This window comes from Nematolebias whitei, chromosome 16 (genome assembly GCF_014905685.2).
Source record: "Nematolebias whitei isolate Nwh7 chromosome 16, NemWhi1, whole genome shotgun sequence".
Lineage (NCBI taxonomy): Eukaryota > Metazoa > Chordata > Actinopteri > Cyprinodontiformes > Rivulidae > Nematolebias > Nematolebias whitei.
Genome location: NC_056513.1, coordinates 44,159,900 through 44,172,402, shown reverse-complemented (window position 1 = coordinate 44,172,402; position 12,503 = coordinate 44,159,900). Strand labels below are relative to the sequence as shown.

At 42.5% G+C, this 12,503-nt stretch overlaps 2 protein-coding genes across 2 annotated transcripts in view; both read left to right on the top strand.

The window, feature by feature from the left end:
* The window catches only part of cep44 (centrosomal protein 44), a 15,041-nt gene extending 7,690 nt beyond the window's left edge, over positions 1 to 7,351 (top strand). Inside the window, exons 3-10 of the mRNA XM_037690018.1 lie at positions 244 to 391; positions 645 to 782; positions 1,521 to 1,709; positions 2,868 to 2,996; positions 3,133 to 3,231; positions 3,487 to 3,558; positions 6,009 to 6,046; positions 7,291 to 7,351. Coding sequence (XP_037545946.1) covers positions 244 to 391; positions 645 to 782; positions 1,521 to 1,709; positions 2,868 to 2,996; positions 3,133 to 3,231; positions 3,487 to 3,558; positions 6,009 to 6,046; positions 7,291 to 7,351 — 874 coding nt within the window. The remainder of the gene's footprint in view (positions 1 to 243; positions 392 to 644; positions 783 to 1,520; positions 1,710 to 2,867; positions 2,997 to 3,132; positions 3,232 to 3,486; positions 3,559 to 6,008; positions 6,047 to 7,290) is intronic.
* A 1,801-nt stretch (positions 7,352 to 9,152) lies between these two features.
* fbxo8 (F-box protein 8) overlaps positions 9,153 to 12,503 on the top strand; it is a 43,213-nt gene continuing 39,862 nt past the window's right edge. Inside the window, exon 1 of the mRNA XM_037690016.1 lies at positions 9,153 to 9,330. The gene's annotated coding sequence lies outside the window, so the exon portion shown is untranslated. The remainder of the gene's footprint in view (positions 9,331 to 12,503) is intronic.

Sequence of the window (12,503 nt, the reverse complement as noted above, 5' to 3'; positions counted from 1 at the left end):
TACACATGTTTAGTGTGGCTACGCTTGTAACGTACACATGTTTAGTGTGGCCACGCTTGTAACGTACACATGTTTAGTGAGGCTACACTTGTAACCTACACATGTTTAGTGTGGCTACGCTTGTAACGTACACATGTTTAGTGTGGCTACGCTTCTTGTTTCCAGCTTTGTTTTCATTGCGAGCCCTGAACGACCCTACTTTTATGTTCATTTTGCACCTGATGGTATTTGTTTCCTCACTAGGCTTTGTAAAGGAGATCCCTCAGCTTTTCTGCCAATAATGAGCTTCACCCTGACCTCCTTCTCTGCTCCTTTTGCTGAGCAGCTCATGGCAGCTGGACTGGAACTGTCCAGCAAAACTGATCTCCGATTCACTGACACTGTTTATAAGGTAACACTGTTTTGTAGGTTGAAAAGAAAGTAAATGTTTGTCTGTGAGCATCAGCAGTCACTAGAAAGAACTGTTTTTAACAGCCCTGAGGCTGCATGGACAAGTTCCTTCAAATTTGTTCACACTCACTTGTGATGAATGTTTAGACCCATGAACAGTGTGTGGTGAACCTTTAGTTAATGCTCTTATACAACGACTTGTCACTATGATGTAAAAGCCTTTTCAGCTGAGTGCACATGATGTGTGCATCCAGGTTCTTCGAGATATGTTCCAGTACAAGCCCATACTCAGCAAACAGCAGTTCCTCCACTTGGGTTTCTCTCAAAGGAAAATTTCCTTCCTGTGTGACGTCATTAACCTGGTCCTGCAGAGGCACCATCAGCTTAAGAAGGTGCAGTAATTTAACGCTTTATTGATTTCAATCATTAAAAGTAATAATCATTTAAAGATTGTTCGACCTGGAAGTGGTTATTGTACAGGAGTGTTTCCTGATTGACCCTAAACTTTACAAACTAGTTGACAGAAAGGTGTGATAAGTGTTAGGGAACTGTTGGTCAAAGTTTAGGAATGTTTTTAACTGTTAAACGTTAACTTTGCCCATGAATCACATGTTGTGTTAGTAGAGAGCTGAATGAGGAGCTGGGTAAATCTGCTGCGTGCAGCTCCTTCTCCAAGGACGCGTCCGAGTCTGTGAGCTCGGCTGAATTGATAAGTGTATAAAAACAAGCTGCACACACTGCTCATGGCAGATTCTCGTGACTGGGCTCCATGTGTGCATATGTTCAGGACAGGTTACACAAATATACATAAGTACACACATGATGACGAGTCATGAGAATCTGTGTCGAGCTGTGTGCTCAGCTTGTGTTTGTACGTTTCTCAGTTCAGCCGAGCACGCAGGCTTGGACGTGTCCTTGGAGAGACGGCTGCACGCAGCAGCTTCACCCAGCTCCTCATCCAGCTTCCTGCTAACCCAACAGATGGTTCATGGGCAGAGTTTACATTGTCAGCCATAGCAGTTAAAAACATCCGTGAACTTTGACCAACAGTAAGTCACATGTATGATGAGAAACATCAGTTCATATGTTTATCTGGAGCTGAATACAGGTTTGTTTTTGTGTGTTTTTAGGCATTGAAAAAACCATTTGTTGCCCATCGCTTAGAAAATCATCCAACTTTTGCACATTCCACTGAAGAGGAAACCTTTTCCACCCGTGATGCAGCCTCTACCTCTCACACAGACACGCCCTCGTCTGGTTCTTCTGAAAAACAGATCCCACATCCAGGAGGAGAGGAGTCTGAGGACAGCATTCTGTGTGTGAGTATTCACCACGAGTGTACAGCTTCCAACCAGACAACGTCAGAAATATTAGACTAACAGGACACCAGTTTCTCTTTTTATTATGTATTGTGAATAACAGAAACAACAATGATAGCCATGATTATTAACTGTAACTTCTTTAAGAGTCGGAGAGATTTATTTTGTCATTCGCATCTCACGTGGTGGAAAATGTCTAAGAAAAACAGTAATAACATCTAAGATATGAACTAAGAAAAACATCAACTAAATATACACTAAGCACTCATAACATAAAAACATTACATTGAACAGCAGCACGAACATGAGTCTGTGTGAGCAGATGAGCACGTATGAACACAGCAACACGAAACAGAGCAGCAGCATGAAACAGATCAGCAGCAGCATGAAACAGATCAGCAGCAGCATGAAACAGATCAGCAGCAACATGAAACAGAGCAGCAGCATGAAACAGATCAGCAGCAGCATGAAACAGATCAGCAGCAGCATGAAACAGATCAGCAGCAACATGAAACAGATCAGCAGCAACATGAAACAGATCAGCAGCAGCATGAAACAGAGCAGTAGCAACACGAAACAGAGCAGCAGCAACACGAAAAAGAGCAGCAGCAACACGAAAAAGAGCAGCAGCAACACGAAACAGATCAGCAGCAGCAACACGAAACAGATCAGCAGCTGCATGAAACAGATCAGCAGCCGCATGAAACAGATCAGCAGCAGCACGAAACAGAGCAGTAGCAACACGAAACAGAGCAGCAGCAACACGAAAAAGAGCAGCAGCACGAAACGGAGCAGCAGCAGCACGAAACAGATCAGCAGCAGCATGAAACAGATCAGCAGCATGAAACAGATCAGCAGCAAATGATGTGATTTTTCACAGTGATTATCCTGGTTAGAAATTCATGAGTCTAACAGCCTCAGGGTAGAAGCTGTTCATCAGTCCAGTGGTTCTACACTTAATGCTCCTCAACCTCCTTCCTGAGGTGAGCGGGACAAAAAGTGTGTGTGCTGGGTGAGTGAGGTCCTTCATGATGCAGGTGGCCCTCTTCCTGCATCTGGAGGTGTAGATGTCTGATGGTGAGGAGACTGACTCCTACATCTTCTGTGCAGCCTTCACCACTCTCTTGCCTGTACATAAATCATTGTTTTGTCTTTCAGCTATCTGAGGTGGAAGGTCGACTCTCAGCATTGGAGGCTCAGTTCCAGACTCTTTGGTCTGGTCTCAACAAGCTGAATGTTCTGGAGAAACGCCTGGAGGAACTTGAGAAGTGTCAAATCACAGATAAGGTTGATTTTAAAAGGTTCCCACATTTCTAGATCTATTCTGGCACCTTTTCTCTGTCTGGTTAGTTTTTGAAAATAACAGAAAATACACATGTTCACAGCTGCGCCATCTTTTTGCATTTCTCCCAACATTTTCCAGAGTGACGGACCAGTTATTACCATATCCAAAGATAGCTGGGAAAATTTAATGAGCAGAATCATTCTACTGGAAACTAAAGATGAACTGAGAAATGCACAGGTAGGACTATGGCAGAGTAAAGCTACTCCATATAGGACAGGAATGAGTTGTGCATGCGTAGTGTTGTGTGCTACTCTCCAGTTTATCCTCAGTGAATAGCAACCGTAATGATAGAATGTGTACCATGTCCCAACCAGTACCCTCTCAAATAAACTCTTTACTGGTCAGCTTTGTCAAATAGAGACATTTTCATTTTTAATAGATTCTGCCTTAATAAATATGCAAACTTTATTTTCATTTCTGTTTTTTTTGTAGATAAGTGTTTCGCTGCCTTCCCAGTCGTCTGCCTCCACCTGTTTTGTCAGCTCCATTTCTGACGCCTCACAGGTGAAAACCACCACTCGGTTCCGTGGAACAGTAGTAAGACCAGTGTCTATCTGCTTCAGAACAGACAGTAGGATGAACCAGTGAACTGTCTGGAAAACATTTACCCTCTGTGGGTTTGCTCTCTGCTCCAGCCAGGTATTATTTAGTTTGAACAACAGTTCACTTATTTATTGGTGCGTAACATTGTCCTGGTGCACACATCAACACAGCGTGCGCTCACTGAGCAGACGTAGTCAACTTGTTGTTCAGAGAACCTCCTTTTACAGGAACACGTTCCTACAATAAACCTCCTGTTACAACCCTCGTTTTCAAATTAACGTTTTGACCAAAAAGCTTTTTAAGAGAACGGTGGCCAATTTAATTTCTATACTGTAATTGTTGTTGTTGTTGTTGTTGTTGTTGTTGTTGTTGTTGTTGTTGTTGTTGTTGTTAACCAGTCTGAATGAAATAAAGCACTGGGACAGACCTTCCAGCTGCACTGCATGTTTAACATTCAGTGACAAACGACATCTTTTTTTGTTTGTTTGTTGCTTTGTTTGCTGTTGTCATGGTAACTTCCTGTATCACATCGCCCCTGGTAATGGCTTTTTACTGTGCACGTGCACACTCTTAAATCTGGGTGCAGGTATTGGAGTTATTGAATCGGCCTTGTTGTAGACGGTCTAGTTTCCCTGCTTGGAGGAAGTTAATCCAGAGTTTATAAACTCAGGATTTGTTTAACCTCCATTCTGTAGGACCTTCTGAGCATTTGTTAATCTTAAATCATTTGTTTCATCAAAATGAAATGATTAAAAGCTAAACCTGTGACTTTACTGTTCCTGCACCTCACAAGCTTTATATTGCCTTTAACATGGTGGCAGATGGGCCCCCGCTCCCTGTGACTGAGCAGAACAGACAGTAAATGATGGATGTGATCATTTGTTCTTTAAAAACTTGATGTGTTGCTTTAAGCTACGTTGCCCTCGCTAATCATATACCAGTTAGCTTAGTTTTATAAGACATCAGTTTGCTGGTGATAAGATGGTGTCTGGGGGCCGTCCTCTCCCCCATCGACTCCTCCCAGGCAACACAGCCAAAGTGGTTCAAGACATCAAGGTTACCCAGACACCATCTTATCACCAGCAAACTGGTTGGTGCACTGTAGGAGAGTACTGCTGAGAGAGACAGTTTCTTTATTTCTCGTTCCACCTCATGTGGTACATGTGGTGGAACGAGATTATGTACTCAGGGTCCCAGTTACATCCAACAATAAAATGTATAAGAAAAACAGTAATAACATCAAAGATATGAACTAAGAAAACATCAACTAAATAAACACTAAGCACTCATAACATAAAAACTTTACATTGAACAGCAGCACGAACATGAGTCTGTGAGCAGATGGGCACGCATGAACACATCAACATGAAACAGATCAGCAGCAACATGAAACAGATCAGCAGCAACATGAAATGGATCAGCAGCAGCATAAAACAGATCAGCAGCATCATGAAACTGATAAGCAGCAACATGAAACTGATCAACAGCAACATGAAACTGATCAGCAGCAACATGAAACTGATCAACAGCAACATGAAATGGATCAGCAGCAACATGAAACAGATCAGCAGCAGCATGATATGGTTTTTCACAGTGATTATTCTAGTTAGAGATTCATGAGTCTAACAGCCTCAGGGTAGAAGCTGTTCCTCAGTCTAGTGGTTCTACACTTAATGCTCCTTAATCTCCTTCCTGAGGGGAGTGGGGCAGAAAGTGTGTGTGCTGGGTGAGTGTGGTCCTTCATGATGCAGGTGGCCCTCTTCCTGCATCTACCATCACAGACATTTACACCTCTAGATGCAATGTAATGTTTTTATGCTTCTAGTGCTTCATGTTTATTTAGTTGATGTTTTTCTTAGTTCATATCTTAGATCTTATTACTGTTTTTCTTTTACATTTTAGGATGTAACTGGGGCTCTGTGTACATAATCTCGTTCCACCACATGTACCACATGAGATGCGAATGACAAATAAATCTCTTTGACTGATCTGGAGGTGTAGATGTCTGTGATGGTGGGGAGGCTGACTCCATCAGACTTCTGTGCAGCCTTCACCACTCTCTGCAAGTGGGGAAAACAGTTTGTTTGTGACTCCTCAGACTGATGAAGTCCTTCAGATGGAGGGAAAAACGTCTCAACAAAAAAAGAAGAAGAAAACCCTTTCAGATGACCTGGCTGAACATTGTTACTAGGGTTATAGCTGCAAGCAGCCACCAGAGGGCGCTCAGTGTCCCTGGTGTAACCTGTCATGTTTACACATCAATGTTTTTCATTTAGAACACAGATTTTATTTGCCAACAGTAAAGGCGCAACAAGTTTTCTTGTCTGCTTTCAGCTAACGTCATGGCCCATCTTTAGTGTAGATTAACACGACGTTTGTTTAACTTCTTCTCTTCTCTTTGTTCTGTTCAGCCGGACATGAAGGAAAGGCTAGACCGGATCACCGCCATGTAAGCTCATTATAATCTACCACTGACAAAAGTGAAAGGGTGGTGTGTGCGTGCACGTGTGCATGTCCCACGCCTTAAGCTTTCTTTGTTTTACCAGAGTATCTCTTGAACTGTTGGGTGGCTGTTATCAACATTTCTCATCAGTAATCATTGGACGAGCATCTACAGTTAAATAACTTTTGGAGGCGCCCCATGTGTAGATGGCTGGCGCAGCTAATCAATCTTAACCACTAGAAAAACATCAATAGCTTAATCAGCTTTACAGATATTGATCTAAAATGTGTGGTGGTGTCGGTTTCAACACATACTCTGAGCGCAGACGCATCTCATCATGAGATTTTGCAAAAGTACGAGATGCGGCCAAACTCTGCTAGGTGTGACCAAACACTTGTCTCTTCTCATGATTGGATGGTGTTGGTAGCGTGAAAGGTGGAGGGCAGAATGTGCTCCGTCAAACTAAACTAGGCCTTTAATTTCACAATGTGCAGTGAGTTGCAAAAGTATTCACACCCTTAGTATTCTGTTTTGTTGCATTACATCCTGGATTTAATAGTTTTGTTTTTGAGTAAATGTGGTACTTCTACAAAAAATAGTTCCGATTAATTAAGAGTTTGTTGTGACTCCTCGGACTGATGAAGTCCTTTGGATGAAAGACGAAACATTTCAACAAAAATAATCCGTCCGGAGGACCTGACTTAACTGTGGGATTTTTCTACCTGGATGATTGAGCATGAATCAGGAAACAGATTAATTAAATTTAAAAGGGGGGCGGGGCTTGTGTTTAAAGAACCAGAAGGATCTTATCAAACCCAGACCTGAGTTCAGCTAAGGGTCGGTGGTTTGATGTAAAGCTCGTCGGACACCAGCAGCACTGATGCCGTCATGTGTATGACACAAAACCTTGTCCACAACTTTTGCAGCAGTTTGAGTATCAAGTCTCCAGGTCAGTGATCTGGTCCATCTAACTGGGACCCGTTCAGCACCATGGCTCGAGACTAAAACCAGATCCTAGAAAGATCCTCTGAGATCTTTGTCCAGAAGGGTCTGAGTACATATACACACATCACTGTTTGAAAAATTAACAATGATTAAAACTATATTTTTTACATCTTCTAACTCTATTTAAATGGGGTGCAGCTTTCAAACCCAACTGGTCCTTCACAATAGGCCGGTCCCTCAAAGCCTCAGTCTCAGTCAAGCTTGATCTAATTAGCATCTAATGTGTTTGTGGTGATGCTTTTCAGGCTGAAGAACTCCTCTGGGCTGCTGAAGAGCACCGACTCCTTCACAAGCACCTACAAATGAAGAGTTGGATGATCATCTCACCACACTATGGGAACAGTTTGCTGTCTTGTTGAAATTGTGTACATTTTTGTTTGATGGTTTTTATCATGTTTGTACCTTTTCTAACAAACCACTGTAGCTGCAGACAAGTCGTTTAGCTGTTTTTATGTATTTACAAATGACTGCGTGAGCATCTTTAATTAACATGCAGCGAGTTTTTACTAATGACTTCCTGCAGAAGTCATTCACACAGTCATGCACCAATGTTTTAGATTAACAAAATTAAAGTATACAACTGTCAACTTGTATTCCTGGTCAGAGTGGTATTGTGTTTTTCCCCATAATCGTGTACTGGTAATGGCAAAGTTGGAAAGCCGTGTGTTTACTCTGTGGTTTGTAGTGATCCTTCCATAAGTTGGGCAGAGGAAAACATTTTACGTTGTCACAAGATGTTTTAGATCAACAAGATGAAAAAGAACTATAAACTTTGTCATTTAAAATCGTGCAATGCACCATGAAGAATTAAATGTCATTTAGTTCCATGTGTCCACAGCAGAGTGGGGCGTGACTGATTTATACACGTTTTATAGACTGATGATTAGAGCAGAAGATGCTGTTCTGGTGCGGACACGAGGGTTGTGCAAATGTTGGCAAATATTCCCATGTGATACATTTATACATGCATGCACAGATATTTACATATATGTATACATACATGCACAATACAAGGTCACGGTTCTTTATTATTCACATTGGATGTGGAGGAATGGAATTGTGTACAGGGTCCCAGTTACATCCAACAACAGTATCAACTGTAAAATAAAAACTAATAAGATCCAAGATGTGAACTAAGAAATACACTAATCGTGCGAAACGATACTCGGAGCAACCGCAGCGCACACACATGCCTGAGTGAATTCCCATCTACTGCTTATTTTGTGTAAGGAATGATCGAGCTCACGCGACTGTTTGTAGGACGTTCTTTATCAGTTTCAGCAGCTTACGGTGATAAATCAGCCTCCATCTTTACTCTGCTAGTTTCAACCCTGTGCCTGAATCACTGGTATGATGCAGTACAAGAAAAATTATGCTTTCACCAGAAACAGGTAAAAAAATGATAAAAACATAAAGTTTGCTGGTCAGGTACGGAAGCAGCAGAAGTGCTAGAAGGTATCCTGATGCTGCTCAGTTATCCAGGTACATGAATCTAGAGGTTGTACAGATTCTTGATGAAACGTTTCGTCTTTTATCTAAACGACTTCTTCAGTCTGAGGAGCTGCAACAAACTCAGTCACTTCTCCTCACCAGTTTGTTGGTGACAGCCAGAACTGGCTTTTCATGTGCACAGGGACCATCAGCCAGAGATCTTGTGTGTCTTACCTGGCCTCCCATAGCCCTGATGGCTGCTGTGGAGCTCAGCAACACTTGGAGGCATGTTGTCATTTTTACTCGTTGAACAAAACTTCACCGTGTTGAGGCTGGTTTGGCCCAGTACCTTCATTTATTGTTAGATCAGTTGATTACATGTGCATGTGTTGATATTGATAAACTTGTAAACTCCGCCCATTCGGCGCGCCGGTGACTGAGAATAGTGCGGACCTAATATGTAATAAAAACTAATTTTGTTTCAGTTTATGTGCTTATCTAAACTTTGTTTCTTTGCACGACTGAAAACGCGCTCAGCCTGTGAATGACGGAGGCTCGTGCGCGATGTTAACGATGTGCTTGATGACAACAAGTGAGAGGGGCGGGGATGACAACAAGTGGGCGGGGCGGGGCGGAGATGACAACAAGTGGGCGGGGCGGAGATGACGGCGGAGGCTGGGAGCGGATGATAATGTTAGTAAGAAGCTGCAGGACGGAAGGATCCTCCTGAATCACAGCAGCTGATCAGAACTCGCCTCGGAGATGACAACGGGTTACGTTTATTAGAAGTGAGTCCTTGTGTTCAGCTGTCCTAGCGGTGCGGGTCAGATCGTCCACAGGAATCCGTAACTCAGGTGGGTAGCTAGAGTTATGATGCCGTCTTGTTGTTGTCACGCACAAACACTGGGCTGTGATTATTAAAGAAAAACATTAAATACAAAAATAACGTCCTGGAATCGTATCTTTTCATACCGGAACACAGTGAGTCACCTCGTGTTTTTATGTTGTTAACTTTAACTAGCTTGGTAGCTAACTTGGATATTTGTGACAGATCTTGACTGACAACAAACTTAACCAATCAGATTCAGCCTTAGTTAGCCGTCGTAGTCAGCGTAGCCAATGGCGTGGAGGAGGAGGCGGGGCTACAGGTCACACTACCTTGCTGACCGTAAGTTCCAGCGTTCATGTTTACAACAGGACGACTGGTTTGTTTATGCAACACGTCTGACGTGGGCCGTTTGAGTTGTGAGAAAGAAGGGACGATGTTTTTAAAAGTGTAGCTAATTCGTTTACAGTGCTCTCTAAATATATTTAACTAATCCAGTAATGCACTTATAAATACAGGAAAGCAGAACGAATATTTTATTCATGACTAGGTGCTGCTCGATAATCCAGGTAGATGAATCTAATCTAATCTAACTAGGTTGAGTCAGGTCCTCTGGACAGATTCTTTGTTGAAACGTTTTGTCTTTTATCCAAAAGACTTCTTCAGTCTGAGGCGCTGCAACAAACCTTCTCATAACCAGTGTATTGGTTGTCTTCAGGCTAAAAGATGAACCGTTTCCACAGAGAACTGTCCAGAGGACCAGACTCGACCTCGTTACTGTAACGACACATCTGTACCACTCACTTAAATATGCACGGGAGCGGCCACTGGACGAGCTGTTTGGCTGCTGTTGAAAGGTACGAACACCTTTCTCGGGTTGTTTGGATCGAGTGGCATCACCAGGAGACTTCACCTTAGTTTAAGAGTTTTAATACACACCACAGTTAAAGTATTACAAAATCAAAGTACTGAAATGCATTTCAGGAGACAATGGAGGTGTACTTCACCTGAGAAGTGGCTCTGCTCAGGATTGTCTGACGCTACTTCCTGTTTCAGGATAATATAAGCTCTTCATGAACCCACCTCCCTCCTGGAGGGGTATCTTCTCCTATTGATTGACCACCTGGTCAATCCAAGGTTACCTTGGCAACCACGCAGTCATATTTCTCATCTTTCAAGGAAAAACTAGTTTTAACTGGCGTTTGGTGCCAGTCTCGAAAGTTACTTTTCTTTGTTTCTGTCTACAGAAAAACTGTGCTGCATCTATGCAAACAAGTTTTCCACCTCCGTGTGATGAAGTATAAGTGAACAGTTTATAACACGCACAAATAGATAGGATGTGAATAAAGTAAAACATATAAAACCATGCAAAAAGTGAACACACAGAGTGAAGAACACACCCAGCCTGTCTGTTCATCACTGCCTTCTTGCTATGTGCAACAGTATCACTCAAATATATCATTTAAAATAACAGTTCACTAAGATCCACCCATAGAAATGTTTCTCTAATAAAGGTTCACAATATTTGTGTATATTTTTAAATTCTCTTTAAAAAACAGTGAATGTAGTCAAGCAACAGTCATCATCAGTTTCCCTATTTACCATATGAATTAAGGAGGTTCTTTCATTTTTCTGGAGAGGTGGTGGCGCAGAGGGTAGAGAGCGTGGGCCTGTGATCTGAAGGTCGACAGCTCGATTCCCCAGACCGACATCAAACGCCCACACCTGCCTCCACCCTCATTTGCCCCACTCTGGGCCCTTGAGCAAGGCCCTTAACCCCCACCCTCTGCTCCACACAGAGGGCTGTGGTAGCTCAGTGGTCTGTGGATGTGTCAGGAAGGACGTCCGGCGTAAAAACCATTATCAAGTCTTAGTGCGTGGTAGGCAGCAGCTGAAAGAAGAGTAAAATACATAAATTACTTTATTATTTCAGTGAGATCACTCGTCATTGCAGGGTTTACATTTCAATCCCAACGAACGAACAGCTCTTGACAAAAATATTATTACACAGATTAGAAATACAGTAGGTACTTGACAAACCAACAAAAGTTCTTAAGCTGCGCAACAGTTGGATTTTCTAACGTTGATAACGTGTCCATCGTTGACTTCACTGGGGGTCGCCCCAAACCCACAAATCAACGTGCGGTTTGATACATGTGCTACACAGCAACGGCAAAACAGAGGATTACTGATACTTGTGCTACTGTTGACATGTGAAAGCCACACGTTGTTAGCATGTATGCTGCGCCATCAGTCCCAAAACACATTTTAAAGCCTTTTATTTCAAATAATCATACTGTGAATAATGTTAAAACAGAAGATGGGGGAATTCTCCTAACAGGTCGAGGCAAAACGCTGACCTGACGTGCTACTACTGCTGTAATCAAACAACCACGTGCTGAACCGGTCCACCCTGACCAGAACAGAACTGGGTAATGAAGTACTTTACTGCTTAGTCTAACCAGAGCTCAATGTCTGGAATTACTTTCACTTACGTTAACGAGTTAAAACTATATACTGCTGTTTTTTCTTCTTCTCATAAATCTGAAACATTTTGACCATATAACATGCATTTGGATTTAGATTTTAATTTTATTTTGTTTAATCTAGCCACCTTGTTCCTTGCCCCCGTGCTGCCTTGTGTGAATTGTGGGCGCAATTTCCGGCGCAGACCAGAACTGATGTTTGTTTCTGTGCGAACAGTTCGAGCTGATGTAGTTTCTCCAATCGTGGATTTAATTTAAACATGTAGGAACACCACCTGTCAGAGCTCCAACAGGACAATATGATCATACCTCTGCTGCTGAGGACCAGGGATGGAGGACGAGCTGAAGAAGTGGCTGCACATTACATCTACTAACATATTTAGTTTGAGTGTCTCCTGCCTCTCGCACAGTGATAGATGGGCACCAGTGACCCCCGCTACCCGAAAAGGATGAAGCGGGTAAAAGATAATGGATGGATGGATGGGTGGATGGATACTAGCATGTTTAGCTGCTTCACTGACTCGGTTCTTCAGATGGTGAAGCGATGAACAAGCTGAAAAGTGTCTCCACCATAATAAGGTCGTGTGTTTAGTTAAAAGAGGTGGGACACAATCTTATTGATCTTAAATCAGACACAAAGTCTTAAAGTCCTCCATCACTGAGTTTGGGTTCATTACAGAGAAAATCACAAAAGTGAAGATGAACAAATATAAAG